Source organism: Globicephala melas, chromosome 9 (genome assembly GCF_963455315.2).
Source record: "Globicephala melas chromosome 9, mGloMel1.2, whole genome shotgun sequence".
In the NCBI taxonomy this organism is placed as follows: domain Eukaryota; kingdom Metazoa; phylum Chordata; class Mammalia; order Artiodactyla; family Delphinidae; genus Globicephala; species Globicephala melas.
Window position 1 is genome coordinate 58,274,470 of NC_083322.1, and position 21,977 is coordinate 58,296,446.

General features: G+C 38.9%; 1 protein-coding gene across 3 annotated transcripts in view; it reads left to right on the plus strand.

The window, feature by feature from the left end:
• Positions 1–21,977, plus strand: part of ASB4 (ankyrin repeat and SOCS box containing 4) — a 121,796-nt gene that overhangs the window by 91,142 nt on the left and 8,677 nt on the right. For all 3 annotated transcript variants that reach the window (XM_060304619.1, XM_060304620.1, XM_060304621.1), the window contains one exon: positions 11,075–11,565. In XM_060304619.1, the coding sequence (XP_060160602.1) occupies positions 11,075–11,565 (491 nt within the window). The remainder of the gene's footprint in view (positions 1–11,074; positions 11,566–21,977) is intronic.

The following is a 21,977-nucleotide window of genomic DNA, read 5'->3' on the forward strand; positions in this document are numbered from 1 at the left end:
AAACAGGAGAAAAGGATTGGGAGAAACTTAAGTATGCTTATAAGAGGAGGACAAAAAGTTGATGGAGAGAGAGCTGTTTGATATGGAGTAAAGAGATATTATTTGTGGAGCAACATTTGACTGTTGGGAAGATGGTCAGTCGCAAAGATGGAGTTATTTGTCTTGAACTGGAGGAGAGACCCCTCTTCCCTAACGTGAAAGGGAGAAGGTAAACGTCGCTGTTGACTCAGTCAGAACTGTTGTTTGTTTGTCTTACTGTTACTCACGGAAACTCAAGTCAGCTGCGGTAGAAATAAGTAGTGCTCATCAATATCTAGTTTTCTTCCCCTCCAGGCTCATGGAAGACTTTCTAGTCTAGTCCCGTTGCAGTTCAGCAGGATCATATATCCTTTCTGCCTAATGTAGTGTGAACAGAAGAAATGAGCCACTTCCAGGTTTAGGCAATGTAAAGCCCCCATAGGATATTTAAAACCTGTTTCTCCCCATGATGTTGTGATACTGGAGGAAACCTCAGGTAGAGATGGTGAAGCCAGAAGATCAAAGTAGCTTGGATTCTGAGAGGTCAAATAGAGGACATTGGTTCTGGAACAACAGTAGACAGTGTGAGAGTGAGAGATAAACTTTTATTGCATTCAGCCACTGAGATCTGAGTGTTGTTACAACACCATAATTTAGTCTATCCTGATTAAATCCTAGCCTAAGGAAAATTTAGAATATATTGGCAATCAAGAAAGAGTTGAAAAACTTCACTAAGGGAAGGATAGAGATGAAACTGGGCAACAAGAACCCATATTTCAAACTGAGTTCAACAGGGTAGAGGTGTATGAACCTTCAACAGGGAAGCCACTGCAAGAAGGACCAATGAGATATTTGGTAACGGTAATGCAATCTGCCCCAGAAGATTTAGGAATTGTGAGTGCAAATGTGTTGAATGCATCATCTGCAACGGTATTGCAGGGTGATGTCAGGACAGAGATAAAATAAAGACTGAGGCAGATACCTATGTCTTTGTTGAAAATGGAAGAGTGACTGGGAATTTGTGAGATCGCAGATGAAAAGGGATAAAGAGTAACTTCATTGGGTGACATAAACCTTAACTGATGAGGAGTTGTACACAAGGCTGAGAGAGTAATGGTTCAGAAGCACCGCTGTTGATCTAGAAGAAGGTAGTCCTCAACTCCAGACCTTGGAGAATGTGATTATATAGGGATGGGGCCTTAGGGGAAATGGTGTTTCCTTTAAGATTTCATTTAAGATAAGACTGTGAAAGATACAGGAAAATATATTTGCCAAAGATTGTAGATTGAAAGGGCAAAATTGAAACTAGGACAAAGCAGGCTACTTTGGTGACAGTTAATAACAAACTTGACACTGCACAAAATTGCATCCTTGACAAAGAAGCAGAAGAGAAACAATCGCAGAACTTGCAGGAAAAAAAAGTCCTGAATATGAAAAAAGAAGTATAATCTTTGAATAACAGATGTTTCTAAAGAATGCTTACTGTTAATCATAAGTGAGACGTATGTAAAACTCCTAGTGAGTGCTTGAAAAATAGCAGGCATTATTAATATTTTCATAAAAGAACGCTGAACAACTGTGATTTTACTGCACAAAAGCCTGTGCAAACATGATTTTGAACTGAGGCAGGTGAGGTTCAAGCTGATGGAGATGACGGAATTTCAGACAAAACAAGTAGCTACTGAGGATTCTAAATTTCTACCTGAAGTTAATAAACTGAAGAAAATTCCTTCTCAGATCCTTACTATTATAACCCATGATAATGTTTTCTCCAAGTTTCCTTCTGTTCTCATGCATATTGCAGGCCACTATAATCAGTGAGACTAACTACTGTTCGCCCTGTTTTAGCACGTTTTCTAAGAAAAGTGTAATTTTTTTTTTTTTTTTTTTTTTTTTTTTTGCGGTACGCGGGCCTCTCACTGTTGTGGCCTCTCCCGTTGCGGAGCACAGGCTCCGGATGCGCAGGTTCAGCGGCCATGGCTCACGGGCCCAGCCGCTCCGCGGCATGTGGGATCTTCCCGGACCAGGGCACGAACCCGTGTCCCCCTGCGTCGGCAGGCGGACTCCCAACCACAGCGCCACCAGGGAAGCCTGAGAAGTGTAATTTTTAAAGGCAATGTTAAAAAGAATGCCATGAGTAATTTACCACTTTTTCACTCATGCATTTGAGGATTGGGGTTTAAAAAATTGTGAGGGGGGGACTTTCTTATCAATGACTGTAACTTGATAGTTAGTGGGTGATGAAAATTTTAAGCAAAAAAATATTTTATAGCTTTCAATACATAAAGAAATGTTTCCTTTTTGAATATGACCAAAACTTAAAAACAGGATAAAGAAAAAAATTCCTGTATGAAAACAGATAATTATGTGGAGATGAAATGGGTAGGTTTGGTTCCTGGTAAAATCAATTAAAAAAAAATGAGCCTAGATATATCTTTGATAAGACATCAACTTTCAACAATAAAAATAGTAAAAGTATACAAATAGGTGAATAAATATAAAGTAGTGTTTTACTAAGCATAATACCTTCCAGGTCCATTCATGTTTTCACAAATGGCAAGATTTCATTATTTTTTATGGCAGACTAGTATTCTATTGTGTGTGTGTTTGTGTGTGTGTGTGTGTATGTGAGAGAGAGAGAGAGAGAGAGAGAGAGAGAGATGCTTAGTGAAATAAGTCAGACAGAGAAGGACAAATACTGTATGCTTTCACTTACATGTGGAATCTAAAAAACAAAACAAACAAATATAACAAAATAGAAACAGACTCACAGATACAGAGAACCTCCCTTGGTTACCACAGGGGAGGGAGGGGAGAAGGGGTGAAATAGGTGAAGGGAATTAAGAGGTGCAAGCTAGCGGTTATAAAATAAATAAGTCACAGAGATGTAATGTTTACCAAAGGGAATATAGTCAATATTTTATAATAACTTAGTATGGTGTGTAATGTATGGAAATATCGAATCACTGTTGTATACCTGAAACTAATATAGTAAATCAATTATACCTCAATAAATAAAGGAAGGAAGGAAACTTAACACTATCACTTAACACTATAACAAAAACAAACAAAAAGTAGATTGCTTATAAAGGAACAAAAAACTTGGTGGGCTCCCATTTCTCCATGATGTTCAGTATTAGAAAAAGAGTAGAATGGACTTATGGAATATTTTGGAGAAAATTACCCAAGAATATTATTTTTAATGTGTGATGACAATTAAAAATAGTATCCAATATTTGAGTTCTTAGAAAATATGCTAAAAGGTGCCCTGTCTAAAAAATTTACTAGACACATGACTATTAACTGGATCATGGGATGTATTCATAAAACAATGTTATTTTTGTTTTCCAGTGTCTTTTTAAATTATTCAGAGGGTCTAGTTTCTCCCCTACTGTGGGAGGAAAACTCAGGTGGGTCTGTGTCTTCTCTGGTAACTCTTAGGTACAAAAAAGTTACATAGTCACTTTAAGTCTCACAAGTCAGTCTCAATTCAAAAGTTGAACATTCAGGGATAATAATTCAAACTTTTTTTTTATTGGAGTATAATTGCTTTAAAATGTTGTGTTAGTTTCTGCTGTACAGTGAAGTCAATCAGCTGTCTGTATACCTGTATCCTCTCCCTCTTGGACCTCCCTCCCCCACCCCATCCCACCCATCTAGGTCATCACAGAGCACCAACCTAAGCTTCCTGTGCTTTATAGCAGGTTCCCACTAGCTATCTATTTTACACATGGTAGTGTATATATGTCAATCCTAATCTCCCAATTCATCCCACCCTCCCTTTCCCCCTCCCTGTGTCCACATGTCCATTCTCTACGTCTACGTCTCTATTCCTGCCCTGCAAATAGGTTCATCTGTACCATTTTTCTAGATTCCACATATATGCATTAATATACGATATTTGTTTTTCTCTTTCTGGCTTACTTCACTCTGTATGACAGATGCTGGGTCTATCCACATCTCTACAAATGACCCAATTTTGTTCCTTTTTTTGGCTGAGTAATATTCCATTGTATATATGTACCATGTCGTCTTTATCCATTCATCTGTTGTTGGACATTTAGGTTGTTTCCATGTCTTGGCTATTGTAAATAGTGCTGCTATGAATATTGGAGCACATTATCTTTTCAAATTAGTGTTTTCATTTTCATTAGTTTCTTCATTTTCATATATACCCAGGAGTGGAATTACTGGATCATATGGTAGTTCTATTTTTACTTTTTTGAGGAAACTCCATACTGTTTTCCATAAAGTCTGAACCAATTTACATTCCTGCCAATGGTGTTAATTATAGTTTGCTTGGATATCGGGTAAGATAAGTACACCTTCTTCATCATTCTTCTTTCCTTCTCATTCTTTTACTTTTCTTTTTACAAAATTGATTTGTTCTTTACTCTTTGAAAATTATGTAAAAAATGTTTGAATTACATTGAATTTATAGGTTAATTCAGGAAGAATTTCCATCCTTATACTATTGAATCTTTCTATCCACAAACATAGCAGAACTTTCCATTTAAGTTCTTTGCCTTCAGTAAAGGCATTTTCTCCACAAAGATCTTGTTTATATCCTAAAAAATAAATATGGAAAACACAAACAATTCAATGAAAAATGGGCAGAGGCTATGAATAGGCAATTCATACAAGTGGAAATCTTGTTGACCCCATAGACATATGAGAAAACACTACTGATAACCAGGGGAATGCAGATTAAATCAAAATATCACTTCGTACCATCTAATTGGCAAACATTAAACATTGTGACAATACAAAGTGTTGGAAATGATGCTGAACCTTTAAACTGTACCGATTGACATTTGAATTGACACAACCACTGATGAGTATAATTTAATGTAATTGAAAATGTTTGTATACTACTACCCACTAATTCGGTTTCTCTCTCTAAAGAAACTCCTGCATGATTTGAAAGGTATTTGTTATTATGAAAAAGCTAAAACAACTTAACTGTCTTTAGTAGATGAATGGCTAAACTGTAGTTTAATTATGCAATGTAATACTGTTCAGCAGTTGAAATGAAAAAATCATCTCTCTGCTCAAAAACATAATGTGGCTGGTAAAAACAGGTTGCAAAAGTGAGTACAACTTACATGGTTTTTAAGAACACAAAATAATGGTATATAAGTTACTTATGGATGCATATGTGAGTAATAAAAGAACAAAAATTTAAAGGGAATGACAAAGTCAACTTTAGAATAATAATTATCTCTGAGGAGAAAGAAAGGGAGGGAATAAAAGAGAAATGGGCTGGTTTTTTCCTGTAAAATTTTATCTTGGAAAACCAAAGAGAATATGTCAAAGATTAATATCTGTCAAATATGGGTATATAGATGTCTGTTATATTTTCTGAGATTTTCTGTATTTTTTTAATTCTTTCATAATTTGTAAAAAATCTTAGATTTAGTGCTGATGTAATAACAGATATTTAGGTTTAGTAACACAGTAGATTTCTAACCTAACTGCATTTTACATATAAACGCAAAATACTTTTGAATTGTAAATAAATACGGAAATTTCCAGAAATGCAACTATGCTGCAAATCAAGGCAAAACCAGACCAAAATTTATTTCCTCATTTTGGAATACCATTCATTACCGCAATGACATCTGTGGTATTTGAATTACAATACAAAACACCTGTGTCAGTTCAGTGATGTAGCTGCTAGGAGTCTACATATGGATTCAAGCAAATAAGCATTTCATTGTGTCATCTAGTGTAGTCAATAACACATTAAAATTTACACTATATCATTGCAATTTATATTATTTGTGGCAATCATAACTATGTAGCTAAAATTATTAGAAACTACTTTCATTCTGCCTTTACATGTTAGCTAGGCATTGGGTTTATTTTTAAAAGATTATGTATGAAGGTAGATGATATTATTTCTCGACTTCATCGCAGAATAGGAAAGCCATGCCTGAAAGGGTTGAGAGCACTGGTCTGGGCTCATCCTCCATCTCCCACTGACCTCCCCACTTATACACAGGCTCTGTGAGAAATCAAGTTCATTAGGACAAGGAGGGAGACAGGGCGGGCTTAGGGATGAAGTAAAGATGTGGATTCTCTGAGTCTGGGAAGATGGAGAGGTGACAGTTTCTACAGAGACCTGCCTCCACTCTCACGTAGCTTTTGACGTGACAGAACTGTGAGGGAATGTGGATACTTTGAAGAGGATGCCTCTGAGGGCCAACTCTTAGGATGTAGGGAGTAGCAAAGCCCAGCAGTGAGCCACATGATGACTGATCTCGGAAGATCAGCCAAGCCAACAAATGGGCACTTGGAAGCAGTTTCATTTTATTGGGGAAGAGAAGTAAGGAAATGTGAGGTCTCATAACTAGGATTCATGAAATTGATTCTCTCTGTTGGAGGGTAATGAATGGATACTATCATACAGTACAGAAGAACAGAAAAAATTGAATGTTGACTGGCACTGTGTCCCTATATTCCTGGCTTCAGGAGTATCACAGTACCATTTCTGTGGCCAGCATCCACTCTTTCTGTGCAATTCTTATCCTATGTCCCCTTTTCATCATATTCTCAGTGCAACCAAATCTCTGTCTCCTTTGCCCACAGATTAAATCTGAAAAGTTCTTGTTCTTTATCAGGCAATGAAAATGAAAATTTTTCTCCATCTAATTTGCAACCATTTCAGACTAGTTCTGGAGTCCATCTTGCATAAATTAGAAGGTTCATGAAGGGCCTTCTCTCACTAAAATTTACTTTACCCCAGAAATAATTTACCCATCTTCCCTAAAATGAAAATTGCTACAAATTTTGTGGGGGCATAATTTACAGAAATGTAAAGAATACTTTTTAGAGAAACAGACCATGTTCCTACATGAAAAGACTCTATGCTATAGGAATATCAATTCTTCCTAAATCGGTAAGTACACCACAATAAGTTCCACATGAATTAAATGTTAAACATTTTTTAAAATCTATTAAAAATCCAATTATAATTAATCTGGATAAGTTATGAAACCTCTGAGAGGAGTAGGACATTCTAATACCAAAAACAAAAGCAAAAACAAAAAAACAAAGGGAGAATTTGACCATATAAAGTTTACATTATTGTATTAAAGAAAAATCAAAATAAACTGGATAAAAAATGTATACCAATTATGAGAGCATAGGCTTAAATATTATTTTAATGAATGACACATATAAATGTAAACAAAGCAGAAAGGCTTCAGAGTATAAAAGGACAAAAATTTGGACAATAACTAAAGAAGAAATGCTACTAGTTAATAATTACAAAGTGTTCAAACTCTAATAAACAAATCAATTCAAATGAAAAGAAAAAGACCATTTTTTACTTCCAAATAGCAAACATATTTTTTAAATTGTGTAACTACATACTGGTGAGTAAAATAGCACTCATGCATCAATGAGAGATGTATATAAATATAGAGAGATATAGATAAATATAACTTTCCTCAATTATTCATAAAGACCCTTAAAATAACTCAGATATTTCAGCTTAATGACTCTATTTTGGGGGAATTTACGCTAAGGAAATAATCCAAAGATTTACACAAAAACGTATCAATTGTAGCATTAGTCATAAGATCAAAACTTTGGAAAAAAGTCTTCACATTCATCAGGACGGTAAACTCACTATGGAATATTATGTCATTATTTTAAAATGATATTTTAAATGATAATATAAAAATATGGAAATGCTTTATAATAGTAAATAAAAAGCAATATTTGTTTAATAAAAATATTAAAATATGTCTAACCTAATTGTTAATTAGGGAAATAAATATTCAAACAATGAGATATCACTATGCACCCATCTGACTGACTAAAATTAAATAGAATGAAAATACCAAATGTTGATAAGAACCCTCACACATGGCTTATGGGAGTGTAGACTGGTACAACACCTATTTGATACCATCTAATGACGCTGAAGATAAGCACACCCGATGACCCAGCAATTCCACTCATAGGTATAGCACCCCGTGAACCCTGCCCATGAGCACCAGGGTACAAGAATGTACAAGAATACTCATGGCAGCAGTGTTTGGAATAGTCTGAAACTGTAAATGTCTGTCAGTAGTAGTATTACTTGTACTGTGAGATAGAACACAATAAAATGAACAAACAAGAGCTAGACATCGCAACATAGATCATTTTCACATAGTGTTGAGTGAAAGAAGCAAGTCATGAAAGAATATGTGTTGATTATTACATTTATATAAAGTTGGAAAATAAGTGAAACTAAACTATCTTGTTTAGAGGTATATACAAGGGTGGTTAAACTATAAAGAAATTCAAGGACATGATTATCATAAAAGTCAGAATAATATTACCTCCAGCAGGATGGTGGAGTTGTGAGGTGGAAGGATAGATTGGACAGTAGAGGGCTTTTCCGGGTCAGGGAGTGTTTGATTTCTGGACCTGGGATGTGGTTACATCAGTGATAGCTTTACAATATTTTTTAAACTGCACATATATATTTTTATATATTATGTAATGCATGTTATATATTATGGGTTGAATTGTATCACCTCCCTTCCCCCCAAAAGAAGATATGTTGAAGGCCTAATCCCCTGCAACTCAGCATGTGACCTTGTTTGGTTATAGGGTTGTTGCAGCTGTAATTAGTTAAGATGAGTAGAGCAGGATGGGTCCCTAATGCAGTATGATTGGTGTCATAAGAAGGCAGCCATGTGAAGACACAGAGACACAGAGAGAACCATGTGAAGACAGAGGCAGTCCTTGGACTGATGCATCTACAAGCCAAGGAACACCAAGGATTGATGGACATCACCAGAAGCTAGGAGGCAGGCATGAGCCAGATTCTCCTTTAAAACGCTCGGAAGTAGCCACTCTCATCAACACTGTAATTTCACTACCAATCTCTAGAACCGTGAACAAATTTCTGTTGTTTGCGGTACTACTTTGCGGTACTTTGTTACGGCAGCTCTAGGAAACTAATACATTGCATTTTCACATTAAAAAAAATATTTTAAGTTCCCAAGCATTTATGTTTATGGTCTCTAATTTCTTGAATGAATCACAAAATCTAAAATAGAAAAGTAGTCAAATCATCCTACTTTATGTAGTCCCTGGAAAAGTTACACTCAAAGCCACAATTCAAATATAAAAATAAGGCTCTCCTATTCAGAAAAGGAAACTACGCAGTATATCTAGTTGTAGCAAGAGGTCAGGGATCCATTGTAAATGTCCAAGTACATTAAAAAATAAAGGACATGGTTACTTCCAAGTTGGCCTATAAAATTTTCATCCTGACCCTTTGATTCCCTTTCTTACTGGAAATTCTCCAGCATCTGAAGTGACCCTGCATTAGCTTCTGGGAAGACATTCTTATTCACCGCATTTCACTCCAGAGCAAAGAAGTGCTGACCTGAAGGGAGATGTGACCCAGAACTTCTCCAGGGCGGAATACTGATGAACACAGAGGGCAGATTGTTGTGAGGGATGAGTTTTACTTATAATTCTGCTTCCTGAAAGTTAGGAGCAGAGATAAGCTCTGAGTTTACAGAGCAATGTGCTTTCAGAAACCTCACTGAGGGGTGGCTTTTTTCTGACACCGAGTAAGCTTGTAGGAGTATTGCCTTTCTTAAATGTGTTCCATATGATCACAGGGTGCCATAAAAAAGGGCATAAAGGAGCAACACACAGAGAACAGATTTTTTAAATTAACAAAATGCAACATTATTTCTCTGTTACTTTCAAGTTTTCAAATATCCAAAGAGAGCAAAGTACAGAAAAAAATTTTTTAGGAAAATAATGACGTAGAATAGCACAGTGGTGAGAGATTTTGAAGCCAGGCTGTCTGCTTTCAAACCTCTGTTCTATTGCTTCTTAGCTTGGTATGGTTATTAGTCTAAAAACAAATTTCTTCATCTGTAAAATCAGGGAAAAAATGCACCTCCTGCAAAGGGTTGCTAGGAAGATTCCATGAGGCAATATGTGAAAAGCATGTAGCTCAGAATGTTGTACATGGCAAGTGCTTAATAAATATTAGTTGCTGGCATAATAATAATAATGATACTAATAAAAGTATTTCCAGATTTATACTTGAAGTAACTATAAAAATTTCCAGTAGATTTGATCACAAAATAGGCCCCCTGGGGTCATTTACCTCACCCCAATTAAACTAGGCTGAGAAGGAAAATTTCAGCTTCTCAAGTTGACCATTCTAGTACTTCCTATCAAACTTCCCTAACTTCCCTATCAAAAAATAAAATTCACTAAGTTTCCTGGTCTGTTAGATAAGTGGGTTGGATTAAATAATTTCTAAGGAGATTTCCAAGCACTAATAATCTGTATTTCTAAACAGCATTTGTCAACCATAAATTGGACGTGTTACATACAGTCTTTAATTGTCTTTCTTTTAATGAGTATTTTATTTTACTAGCTTCTATCCCTTTCCTTTCAAAATATGACCCTTAGTCTAGTTTGGTGTTCAAAGTGTTTTGTGTTTTGTGTTTTTGCCCCAGTTGTATTCCAAAGGAGCCTCACAGACTTCGGCAGCTTAATATTGTCAGTTTTCAGTCAGAGGGCTGAGCAATTTCCATACCACTGAAGTTCCCTTGGGCCAAACATTTAGGTTTAGTTCCCTTGAAAGAAAAGAAAAAGATGATTTTGAAGAAATCTCATCAAGAGACTGAAGACTTTTAAAGCTGCATGTATGAACCTCCAAGATTGTGATATAACCTTCATTTTTAATGATATTTGCTTGGTTATCGGAATCACTTTGTATTTCCAAATCCACCTAGGGGTAGGAACTATAACTCTAGACAGTGCTCCAGCCTCCCAGCCGAAATCGTTTGCTCTCAGGTCCACTCTCCCATCACCTCAGTACATTTGCTGGTTGTCCAGGAGGTGGCGCTGTTGTTTCAAAGCAGTGGCTTCCATGGGGTCTAGAAATGGAACTTGGAAAAATGGGTGGTATACCGGGGGAGGTTCAAAGGGAAGCAGCGAGAAAAGGCCTGTTTAATGAACCTTGTGGAAAATGACAAAATATGTTTAAATAATTGTCTTCCTCATTCTCCCTTTCTAGGGGCGAACGTGAACATGAAGACCAACAACCAGGATGAGGAGACGCCTTTGCACACGGCTGCCCACTTCGGCCTCCCGGAGCTGGTGGCCTTCTACGTGGAGCACGGGGCCATAGTGGACAGTGTGAACGCCCACATGGAGACCCCACTGGCTATCGCAACCTACTGGGCCCTCCGCTTTAAAGAGCAGGAGTTCAGCAGGGAGCATCACCTCATCTGCCGCATGCTGTTGGACTACAAGGCCGAGGTCAACGCCCGGGATGACGACTTTAAAACTCCGCTCCACAAGGCAGCCTGGAACTGTGACCACGTGCTCATGCACATGATGCTGGAAGCTGGCGCAGAAGCCAATCTCATGGATATCAATGGCTGTGCTGCCATCCAGTATGTGCTGAAGGTCACCTCCGTGCGACCTGCCGCCCAGCCTGAGATCTGCTACCAGCTGCTGTTGAACCATGGGGCGGCTCGAATATACCCTCCACAATTCCACAAGGTGAGGCTGTGTCCTAGGTCACCAAGTGAAGAACTGGGTCGTCAGCAGGGTAATGGGGACGCAAAGGGTGGCTTGGTCTGAAATCTCCAAGTAACTCAAGCTTGTCTGAGGCTTGAGTCTTTGGGCTGCCTCTGATCCACAATCTGACATTCCATTTACACATATAACCCTAGCTATCTCGTCCTAGTCCAAGTTTGTTTGAAATCTGGGGCTAAGAGCAAAGAAGGAGAGCAAGGTAGTAGATAATTTTCCATGTCTTGTGTGAACACCAGTGAACTGGTAGTGGCTTCCTCGGGGACTGAGTGAAAAAGATCAGAAGGCCACTTTAGATCTGCAGGAGAGGTGAATGGTGTGGACACAGGCACCCTCTTGCTGTCTCTTAAGCAGAATGTCTGCTCTAAAGATGATTGAGCCTGCTCTGGAATTAGTTTGTAGACATGAAAGGGCCACTCGGTTTTCTAGTTTAATGAAAGCTAACATTTATTAAGAACTAATAGTCATATTTATTATAATGAATTCTATTTATTAAGCACACTGTTATAAGCATTTTACACTTCTTAATTTAATTTATTTAATTCTGTAACAATCTGATAAGGTAAATAATATCATCACCCCTATTCTATAGAGGAGGAAACTGAGGCACAGAGTAGTTAAGTAATTTGTCTGACCTCAAACAGAGGCAGTGCCAGTATTCAACCTTCGTTCATTTGGTGCTAGTGTTTAGCTTTATACTATAACACTGCACAGCCTTTATTTTAAACAGTATTTAATGATAATCTCTAATGGGCTAGCAGGGACCAGATATTACCAATACTGGCGTGACTAAGACATGGTAACTATCCTCAATTAGCTTAGGAGCTAGTGAGAGAGACAAACATACAAAGAGATAACTTTAATATTCCGTGGTAAATGACAAGGTAGAGGAATAAAGGGTTCTCTAGGCACATGGAAGAGAGAGAGTCTTGCATTAGGTTGATGACGGTCATTAATTTGGAAACCAAAATGCATTTCACCTTAAAGAAATCAAATGATAATTTACCTAGGATCTCACTCATTTAAAAAAAATTAATTAACACGCAGTAGAGGAGTTTTATGTATAAACCAGCTAACTAACGTAGGGTCACAGAAAGCTAATTGATAGAAGTTTTACTAAATTCACAGCCAAGTTCTACCTCCTACCTTGGTAAAATGTCAGAGACTTGTCTGAAGTCCTGCAGTGTGAAGTTTAGTTGAAAGAAAAGTTCCACTAAAGAATTTAAGGGGAGAGCACTCAGAAAATTCCAGATAGACAACCCACAGAAAGTTCCAATGTAGACATGATGAGTTCAATGATTTATGTGATCTCAGTAAGGAATTTTCTCTTGGTTGTCAGTGTTTTAATGAAAGATTAAGTAATTTTTTTCCTTAAAATTGTATGTAATACTCATAATATCCTGGAACTTCAATTTTATAGAAAATTTCAAAAGATTATATTGATTAGGAATAGGATAACAAATAATAGTGTTACAATAATGTCCTTTGTTGAGCTCTAAATAGGCTGATACATATTATTTAATTTTATTTTATAATAATCTCTGAGGCAGGGGCTGGCATTATCCTCATTTAAAAGGTGATAGAATTCAGATATTTTCCTAAAGTCACACAGAGTAAGTGGTCAAGTTCATTCACTCATTTATTTAACAAGTATTCACTGAGCACTACTTTGTGCCAGGAACTGTTCTAGGAGTTGGAGATAGAGCAATGAACCAAACAAAGGCCTTCATGGAAGACACTTTCTAGTGGGAGACAGTGGGAAAAACAAAACAACAAACTAATAAATATACTCTGATATGTTAAGTGCTCTGGAGACAAGTAAAGCAAGGTAAAGATAATAATAGAATGTGGGCTTTCTTTGGTGTTTATATATGTGCTGTTTTACAAAGGCTAATTAGAGAAAACGAGCATATGAAGGAGCAAGTCATGTGAATAGCTGGGGGTGGGCAGGGGTGGTGGTGGGGGGAGCATTCTAGATATAAGGAAAACCAGGTGCAGAGGTCCTGAGGTAGGAGAGGACTAAACATGTCTGAGGAAGCCAGAGTGCCTGAAGTGGGGTGAGAAAGGAGGAGGAGAAGTCAGAGAAGCATGAGGGTGATTTGCAGACCATATATATGACCCTGTAGACTGTGCTGATATCCTTGGTTTTTTATTCTGAATGAGAGAGTAAGTCACTGAAGGATTTTGAGTGAGGGAAAAAAAAGTCTGATTTATGTTCCAAAAAGTTCCTTTTGACTGCCTTTTGGAGAATAACTCTACAAGGGAGAGGGGCAAAGGCAGTACAGTTATCTAGATAAGAGATAAGGGTGGCTTAGACCCACAGTGGAAGTGGGGTAGAGAGAGAGGAGAAGTGACCAGAGGACTGGGCTATGGGGCACTCCAACTAGAGTTTGGGTAGATGAAAAGGAATCAGTGAAGGAAACTGTAGAAAGTCCTTGAGCTAGGAGGAGAATCAAGATGGAATGTTTTCCTGGAATCCAAGATAGAACATGAGGAAGGAAGATATGGAATCAGCTGGGTTGAATATAGGTGGCATTTCAAATAAGATGAGGGCTAAGAAGTTGCCATTGGACTAGACAACATGGATTTTATTGGGAACCTCAGCAAGAGTGATTTTGGTGGATCACTGGTGAGAAAAGGTTAATTAAAGTGGATTCAAAGGAAAAAGGGATAAAAGGAAGTGAAAACAGTGAGCGGTTTGAGGCATTTTCTTGTAATGCAAGAGTAGCTAGAAGGGAATGATGGCTGATATGTTTGTTGGCTGATGGGAGTGTTCTAGGAAGGGGAGAAAATTTGCTGCAGGTAATTATTGGAGCGCCATCTTGAAGATGGGATCTAGTGCACAAATGGAGGTGTTGGTCTTAGTAACAGACAGTTCATGCATCATAGCAGGAGGGAAGGCAGCGCCTGTGTGCCCAGATGCAGGGCTGTTGGTAGATATGTTAATGAGAGTTTATACAAGTACTCTTATGATTGCTTCTATTTTCTCAGTAAAGAATGAGAAGTGGTTGGAGAAGAGGTTTGAAGACTTAAGGGCAAAGGTGAAGGTGTGAGATGTTTACCTTGGGGAGCAAATGGACTTGGGAAGTGTAATAGGATTGCTGGGTGGCTCAAGCCCATTAAAAGTTAATAGTCATATGTTTGATTCAGAATGTGGTCTGTCTGACTCCTGAACCTAAGCCCTTAGATTTAGCAGCTTCTGCTGTGTTTTATGACATTGCCCAGGAAATGTATTTAAACCTAAAGGATCACAACACAAGAAGAGACCTAAAGAGGTCATTTTGTTTAATTCTCAAGGCTCTAGGCAGAAATAGTGCTCTTGTTGTATTTGCAAATCTCCATGAAGGCAGATTCTACAGCACTCCCTTCCTTGGGTGTCTCTTTGATTTTGGAACACCGCCCCCTCCCACCCCTGAGTCCCTCCTGAGTCCCTCCCACTTTTTTTTCTTTTTGGTAAATATTCGAAACTAATCCTCTGCTGCTTATTCCTGACCTGGAATAACTCATATGCATCCTATTAAATCCTTAAATCTCCGTATCAGTTTGTACCTAAGGCTTCTCTTTTTTCCCAAACCAAATTTTATATTTCTCCCAAGTTTTTAAGCTGTTACTTGTTTTTGCCTCTGGATCTTGGTCAAGGTATGTCTGAAAAGGTCGAGAATTAGGACAACGCTTAACCCTTATATTTTCTCTATAAATTTTGAGGAAAGACTGCTACCTAAATGGCTTGAAAATATATTCATGAAATCTACTGTTGAAGGTAGTTGTTTGACCTCAGTTGTTAATTCTCACCTTCCTTGCAATTTTCTCATTGATCAGTAGGCTTTGGAATTTTAAAATACTTTTTCATGCTAAGGTTGGATCGAAGGAATATTTTCTTACTTGAACTGTTATACATATTTCAGCCTTAGAAATAAAATCAAATGGTTATATTCTATGAAAAATTCAGCAACTTTTATTTAAAGTACAGTGATCCATAGCTTTTAGCTATGAATATCTACTGCTTAGTTTGCATCCATTTTCTGGATCATACACACTGGTATCTAGATTTGGCTGAAACAATAGATATTAACAATCTCTAGAGTGAGTATACAACCCAGCATTTTAAATTACACGTGAAGGGCTTCCCTGGTGGCGCAGTGGTTGGCAGTCCGCCTGCCGATGCTAGGGGACGCGGGTTCGTGCCCCGGTCTGGGGGGATCCCACATGCCGCGGAGCGGCTGGGCCCATGAGCCATGGCCACTGGGCCTGCGCATCCGGAGCCTGTGCTCCGCAACAGGAGAGGCCACGGCAGTGAGAGGCCTGCGTACCGCGAAAAAAATAAAATAATAAAAAATAAATTACATATGAAATGGTTCCTATTTAAAAATTTTACCTCTGCTTTATCACTCATAACTCATTCATTCTAGACTTGCCATGCTATGCATGTCAAGAATAAAGAAGCATGGAATTTGGAGGGGGATGTCAAACAAATTTGGGTCCTGCCACTCACCTAAGAGTGTGATTTTGAATAAATTACTTGCTTCTTGAGCCTAAATTTCCTTCCCTGTGAAATGGATATACTCTTATGCCTTGGCAATAGTATGCAGACCAGGTCCTTCACTAGAAAGAAATTAATGTTACTCATAGCACACCACAGATATACTCAGAGCCCAGAGGATGGTGCCAAACATTTTCTTACTCTTTCTGGAGTCACTGTCAGTCCTCACAAAGTCTCCCCCCCAATTCCTCACCTCAGCCTTTATCCTGCATCTATAAATATCTCTTCTTTGGACTACCTCCCCTTTTTTCTCTACCCACATCTCTCTAGAGTGGTCATTCTTCATAGTGGGACTTCTAGAAGACAAACAATCGATCTCTTTCTAATACAGCTCACTTCATAATGCATAATTTTGTGTATATTTATGCTGTAAGGCTACCTTCCTTCCAGGGAAGAGGGTAGAGAAGGACAGAGGGCATGGATAATAATATCCTTCTCCTAAGGTTGTTCTGAGAATGAAACAAGATAATATTTAAGAAGTGTTTACCATGACTTCCCTGGCTGTCCAGTTGTTAAGACTTCACCTTTCAATACAGGGGGTGCAGATTCAATCCCTGGTTGGGGAGCTAAGATCCCACATGCCTCACGGCCAAAAAAGCAAAACATAAAACAGAAGCAATATTGTAACAAATTCAATGAAGACTTTAAAAATGGTCCACATCAAAAAAATCTTTCTTAAAAAAAAGGAAGTGTTTATCATTTCTGGTCATGGCAACCTTTAAACAAAAGATGACTATAACTGTTATCATTACATATCTGTTGAGCAGTAGAATCCGTGCTCCTGGGCCTGGTTTACCCGCAGGGGCCTTTCCAACCCGGAGAGACAATGTGTGAGAATGCCCAGAGATTAAATGTTGAGTTTTACTCTGAAGCCCCCTGGTGGTTGACTATGGATGAAACAGGTCTCTGCAAAAGTAAGTAAAATACCCTCTCCCCATTCCCCTGTAAGAGCCACTTAAGGGTTTGGGCTGCTGCTGTCCTCCCCAGGAGCGTGGTGCTGGTGGGGTGGAGCCACAGGTGACTCTGGACTGTGGAGGGTGAGGCTGGTCCTGGAGGCTTGCTTCCTCCTGGCTCACAGGTGAAGGGAAGCGGCTCCTGCAAGGCTCCGCATGGGGCTGCTGATCTGGAGAGCAGCAGTGGTCAAGCTAGGAGCGCACCTGCCTCCCCTTCCGAAGACGTTCCCAAGGGTGTTCATCGTTTCTCCCTCATCAGTTTTAGAGTCAACGTGGTCTTCACCAATCAGGAAGGATCTTTAAAGTTCCCAACCTCAAACAATTGCTTCTTCAAAGACATGCCCTCTGCCTGATTCCTAAAGATTTCTTTCACTTCCTTGCCAAACTTACTTGGCTAGACCTCTGGTATAATAGAATGAAAGCACTTCCTTCTGGGATTGGAGAGCACAAGCATTTGAAAACTTTACTTTTAGAAAGAAATCCTATCACAATGTTATCTGTGGAGCTGGGGAGTGTAACTATATTAAAAGCACTGAACTAGAGACATTGCCTTCGTGAACCCCTGCAGCTTATTGTGCACAAAGGATTGGTAGCTATTCTGGCCTCCCTGTGGCTCTGGGCAGCAGAACACCCCTCCCCTGGAGATGCAAGTTCTTGAGGTTTGTGGGACAATTATGATGAAAAACTGCATTGAAAGTGAAGTTAGTGCTCTTTAAAGACATGCCAGACTAGGGGCAATAGGCCTTTAAATGGATTTTCTGTTCCTGCAAGAAGTCTTGCAAATGTGAGGAAGGCCCCGGGTCCTGTTCACAAAGGCAGTTCTCTGAGAGATAACGGCGAGGAGGGGTAGGAACAGGGGCTTAGTAACCATGGATATGAATTCTAGCTTGGCCATTTACTTGCTGTGTGATTTTGAAGTCCCTTAATCTCTCAGATCCAAGAGAAAATGAAGAGAAAAATATCAACTTTTCAGGATTGTCTGAGGAGTGAGTAAGACATGTAAATCACTGAGACTAGTAGGTGCTCAACAAGATCATTTCCTTTCCTCCTCCTCCCAAAATGTACTCTTGGTCCATTGTAGGAGTCTTTCCTACCAGCCTTACTTTGGTGGCTCTACTCTCCTGTAGAATAGTATACAATTATGTGTTCCAGGGAACACTCTATCCACAGTTACCATCTTCTCATTCAGTTCTGTTTTGCTCCTCTGAGCTCCTCTAGGTTGGCTGTATGCTAAAGAGATTTAAGATTCAGTTGGCTACTGGTGGATGGTTGGTACTTTAAACATTTGTTGCTACCCAATAGACTATATAACAGAACTGGCCCCCTTCCAAAGGAAAACTAAAGAAAAACTATTCAATTTACTATGCAGATGCTATAAAGTGATTTAGAACAACTACTTCACAACCCAACTTTCCAATGAGAAAGTCATCTTTACGCAAGTAAATGACTGACTCATTTATCCAGAAGATAAAGTGATTTGTTCTCTTGTGGATGGGGAATTCAGTTTCCTTATTTACAAGGAACAAGGTCAGAGCTGAAGATGCTGTCTTCCACATACAAAGCAAATTTGTAGAGGGTGTATTTCACTGAAAGCTGATGTATAAATTACATAAGGGAAAAAAAAGAATTATAGGGTCTGCAATTGCTTTTCAAGGTACAAAAGGACATTTGATTTTCTTTTCTCTCAGCATAATTCAGAAGGAAGTGACACCCCAGGAACCAAGATTGGGTTTTCTTGTAGAGCAAGAAAGACGTTTTTCTAGGGGAGGGAAAGGTATGTGAAAATTTCGGGGAGGTAAAGATGATTTCTGCCGTTGAACAGTTCTGTATATGAAGCCCAGGGTATAAGCAGTCTCTTTGATCATAAAGTACCTTTCTGCACACAAATATATCAATATAAAAGGGCAGAGGTAGCTTTAGATTTTCTCTGGTGAAGTGGCTTACAGGTGGCACTTGCACTGGAAGGGTGGCAGGGAGATTTATCTTGAATCTGTTTTCTAATTTATGCTTTTAGGGGTCAGATGATGAGGGGAAGGGTCTTAAGGGCTCTCCAGTTGCCACCACTACCTTTTGTCCAATTGTTCTTCTAGGAGGGGAGAATAGAGACCCCAGAGATGCACAGAAGGCGAAGGTCATTGAGCCTTTTCTGTTTCCCAGGTTTACAAAGAAGCAGCAGAAGCTTCTGCCTTCTGAGTCCACCAGTCCTTCCTCATTTGATAGTCAATGTTCCTGGGAGTCATCATAGAGTGATTATTTAGAGTTTGCTGTCTCTTAAGGGTCTCTTTTTGTTGTTGCCTGGTGAAATAATTGCTGAGGCCTGAAGAAGGCATGATCAGCTGTCTTCCTTCTGGAAGCTAGGCATGTCGGTTAAGAGAGCTGGGAGTGTCAGGCTAAAAGGAGCCTTTCCTGCTGTGAGAACCGTCTTCTGTCAGCAGAAAATTTGCTAGTCAGTGTCAGCAAAACCTAATGTGGCAGTGGGAGCTTTGGACTTTGTGCATCTGAAGACTGAAGGTTAAGAACTACTCAATTTTTTTTATCCTAATGAAAGGTTATCTCCAGGTGATATATGGGAGTGTGCCAGGTGCAAATTGAAGCACCATATGTGTGAAGTTGGGCTCCTGAACTATGAATGAATTATATTCCTGTATACATAACTTGGTTTGAACTGTTTCTGAATAGGGGCTGGGAATAGGGTTGCCAAACAAAATACAGGATGCTCTATTAAATTTGAAATTCATCACTAATAAGTAATTTTTAGTATAAATATGTCCCATGCAATATTGGGGCCATATTTATACTAAAAATTATTTGTTGTCTGTCTGAAATTCGAATTTACCTGGTAACCTACATTATTATTTGCTAAACCTGGAAACCCTAGTTGGGAAGTAAATAATGTGTTACAGGAGGAGAGTAACTTTTAGCCACACCTCCTCTGTGTACAAGGTTTTGGCAGGAAGGGGGAGGTAAGGAATACCTAGGGACAGATTACCTGTATTGGGTAGGTGGGCAATGTGTCTTTAAACATAACCAGTGTGGTTTCCATGAAGAGTGAGTGTAGCCCGGGAATTAATGCAGAGCACAGGTCAGTTTTCTGAGTGGACACTTAAACCATGTGCAGAGCCTCATTACAAGCTTCTGACTTTCCCATGCTCTCTGTTTTCAAAATTCCAGTACAAGTATATTCTTGATTCAGGCCTTGGATTAATTTCAGCTGTCATCTCTGTCCTGGTAACTCTTAAATTTAAATCTTCATTTTGGATTACTCATCTGATTTCCAGCATACTTTTCAACATGGCTCATCCTTCTAGAAAGAATATATCTGGAGGTCTTTAGAGAAGGATGTGTATAGAGGTCTGATGGATGCTATTTTCATATAATAAGCAACATCTTTGCATTAGAAAGGGAATTATTTCGAACTTTCAACAAAATCCAGCCTATAATTACTATAATGATAATAGTAAAGAGTGGGATTTTTTTAACATCTTTATTGGAGTATAATTGCTTTACAATGGTGTGTTAGTTTCTGCTTTATAACAAAGTGAATCAGTTATACATATACATATGTTCCCATATCTCTTCCCTCTTGTGTCTCCCTCCCTACCACCCTCCCTATCCCACCCCTCTAGGTGGTCACAAACCACTTAGCTGATCTCCTTGTGCTATGCGGCTACTTCCCACTAGCTATCTATTTTACGTTTGGTAGTGTATATATGTCCATGCTACTCTCTCACTTTGTCACAGCTTACCCTTCCCCCTCCCCATATCCTCAAGTCCATGCTCTAGTAGATCTGAGTCTTTATTCCTGTCTTACCCCTAGGTTCTTCATGACCTTTTTTTTTTTCTTCTTAGATTCCATATATATGTGTTAGCATACGGTATTTGTCTTTCTCTTTCTGACTTACTTCACTCTGTATGACAGACTCTAGGTCCATCCATCTCACTACAAATAACTCAATTTCGTTTCTTTTTATGGCTGAGTAATATTCCATTGTATATATGTACCACATCTTCTTTATCCATTCATCTGTTGATGGACAGTTAGGTTGCTTCCATGTCCTGGCTATTGTAAATAGAGCTGCAATGAACATTTTGGTACATGACTCTTTTTGAATTATGGTTTTCTCAGGGTATATGCCCAGTAGTGGGATTGCTGGGTCATATGGTAGTTCTATTTGTAGTTTTTTAAGGAACCTCCATACTGTTCTCCACAGTGGCTGTATCAATTTATATTCCCACCAACAGTGCAAGAGTGTTCCCTTTTCTCCACACCCTCTCCAGCATTTATTGTTTCTAGATTTTTTTTTTTTTTTTGGTACAAGGGCCTCTCACTGTTGTGGCCTCTCCCGTTGCGGAGCACAGGCTCCGGACGCGCAGGCTCAGCGGCCATGGCTCACGGGCCCAGCTGCTCTGCGGCACGTGGGATCTTCCCGGACCGGGGCACGAACCCGCGTCCCCTGCATCAGCAGGTGGACTCTCAACCACTGTGCCACCAGGGAAGCCCCTGTTTCTAGATTTTTTGATGATGGCCATTCTGACCAGTGTGAGATGATATCTCATTGTAGTTTTGATTTGCATTTCTCTAATGATTAATGATGTTGAGCATTCTTTCATGTGTTTGTTGGCAATCTGTATATCTTTGTAAAGAGTGTTTCTTGTTCTAAATACCTGTACAATAGGATCTGTGTCTTTAAACCATTCATTTCACTGGTCCTTACTTAAGGATTAAAATAAGATCATCAGAATATATTTGAAAGAGCACTAAACTCAGATGAAGACCTAAAACCATGCTTTCTCTTACTGTGTGCCTCTCTGGGTTTCAATTTCCTCATCTCCAAGTTAGGGGGATTAGATAATTCCTAGGCTCCTTTGCAACTCTAACAGTCTAT